General features: G+C 38.7%; 1 protein-coding gene across 1 annotated transcript in view; it reads left to right on the top strand.

Moving 5' to 3' along the window:
- LOC119588701 (nuclear receptor coactivator 5-like) overlaps positions 1-2,372 on the top strand; it is a gene marked incomplete in the record, with an annotated part of 28,627 nt that overhangs the window by 4,352 nt on the left and 21,903 nt on the right. The window contains 2 exon segments of the mRNA XM_037937339.1: positions 379-459; positions 724-875. Coding sequence (XP_037793267.1) covers positions 392-459; positions 724-875 — 220 coding nt within the window.

A 2,372-nucleotide genomic window follows, 5' to 3' on the forward strand; every position in this document is an offset into this window, starting at 1 on the left:
ATGCAATGGATTAACCTGCTTTGCATACATTGACACATGGTGGTTGGGTGGTGTGTGGTTGTGCTAGGAGGGAGTGCACTCCTGATTATTCAACCTTGAAAGTTTATGAGTAGTACACTTACTGTGTGTGTATATACTTTTACAGTTGGTTGGAGAATTAGATCAAGGAAATAACCGTCATATGTGATTGGTGACTTGTCCCTGTACTTATAGTTCTATAATATTGGTGCTTAAGAGGAGTATAGATAAAATATTAGTAGATTATTCAAAAGAAATTTTTTGTAGATTGTGTATGACAGTAGAATTATGTAATAAGATTTTTTAATGGCAAATTATTTGTTGTAACCTTTCATGAATCTAGAAATCTTTTCTCTTCAGATTTTAAAACACTATGTCGCGTGGAAGGGATCGGGATCGCCGTCGGTCCCACTCCCGCAGCAGAAGTAGGAGCAGGAGCAGGTTTGTTGCTGTCTGTGTGCTTGTTGGTCTTTAGGTGGAGTTCATGAAAATTGTCACTTTGACTTGGCTTAGACTGTCATTTAGATTTTGCACAAAGAAATTTTTAACATTATTCCTTGCTTTGATGGAACTGATGGATTTTGAACTTCCTTAATTATTCAGATTTTTTTTTTGCAATCGTATGAATTATACTACTTAGGTCAATAGAAATATAATTCTAAGAAACAGATTTTGGGTGTTGAAAAAAAATCTTTTGCTTCTCAGGAACCGTGAAAGCTCGCCTAATCGTCGTGGTGTGTCAGAGGTGACTTCTGACCCCAAGACTGTTAATGCGAGGATCTTTGTTGGCAGCATCAATGCCTTCATAACACGAGATATGCTTCAAGAATACTTCTCACAGTATGGCAGAGTTTTGGGTAAGGAAGCATTCCACTTTGAATGGAATATAGTTAGTTTCATGGACACTTGAATATATATGGAGATTGTATTTATTTCTTGGTTTTAAAAAGAAATGTTTAACCGTATGTAGTAGTTTTGTAAGTGAAAAGTTTTGGCATTCTTTATATATGATTTCATTATGGCAGATTAATGCTTGTGAATTGTACTGACTGAAATACAATATTTGATGTATTTGTTTTCTTTTGATATTTCTCATTTTTGCTAGAATGTTGTGTGGTCCATTAATTGTAGTTTTTGACATCTTTAGAGGATTTTTTAGGATATTGTTATTATCTTTTTTTAGCGTTTTCGAAAGGACAATGTGGCTTAAAAAGGAAAGGAGCTGCTGCCTTAGGTGAACATCATATATAAGCACAAGTTTATATTAAAAGAGATATAAATCTTGTTTTGGCAATTTTAATTCCATGCATGATTTATTGTTGCCACGATTAATGCCAAAATTAGTTTACGGAGTAAACGGGACCAACCCAGCCAGACGGAAGGGTTGTGGTTTTTTATTGGAAAGGGGGGTTCAGGTTGCTCCAGGTGAAATGCAGTCAGGCGGGAAGTTGGAGGTCGGTGAGAATATTAAAAGGGGGCCCGGTAACAGTGAAAGGGTCAGGGGAAAGAGACCGTTTCAGTGAAAAAAGAGGAGTCTCCCCCCCAAAATAGAGTGGATACTATTTATGGGGATACTAGGTATGTCGCCTGGTTTGATTATGCCTGCTTTTTTTGTGATTCTCTTTTCCTTATGAACCTGACCAAGTTATGGTTTGAGCGCTTTCAGGCCAAGGTAACAATGCCGACGGGAGGGTATGGCAATGAAAGGATGAGAGGGGGAAGGGCGGCGGCAGGGCTAGAAAATATGTGCACTCCCAGTTAGTACGGTTGAAGGATGCAGCAGGAACCCAGAACAAATTGTGGGAAAGCCACGTCACCCTCAAATAAGAGCCCCTCGACCATTTAGAAACAGGCCATGACTGGGGAAATGTGGTTCCAATAAAAAAAAGGTCAATCTTACTTGTAGTGTGATTGAGTCCTGTTATGAATGTAAATCTGTGAGCTTTTTTTGCTTTACTTAAGTTGATCCAAATGTCAATTTTGGGGAATATTGAGTTAATGTTGAATGCATTGACTACATTAATGGATTCCTATTCTTATAGAATTCGAGTTGGCCCACCAACGGTAACTCCCTATGCCATCCTACAGAAAGGCCGCCTCCACTGACACCACGGCCACCAATGCTTGACACGCAGAAAACCAGAATGAAAAGGGACACTTTCACAGTGAGAGATGAAAGCCATAGGTACTACCGAAAAGATCTCCATGAGAAACAAAAGTTGATAAAGTTGACAGATCAGACACAGGATAACAACGAAGAACAACAGGCAAGGACCAAAGACACCAGATGAACCACACAATAACAAAGATTGCAGACCGCAAAACCAAGCAATCACACAGATATAAAGCAAGAT

This window comes from Penaeus monodon, chromosome 24 (genome assembly GCF_015228065.2).
Source record: "Penaeus monodon isolate SGIC_2016 chromosome 24, NSTDA_Pmon_1, whole genome shotgun sequence".
NCBI classification, from domain to species: Eukaryota; Metazoa; Arthropoda; class Malacostraca; order Decapoda; family Penaeidae; genus Penaeus; species Penaeus monodon.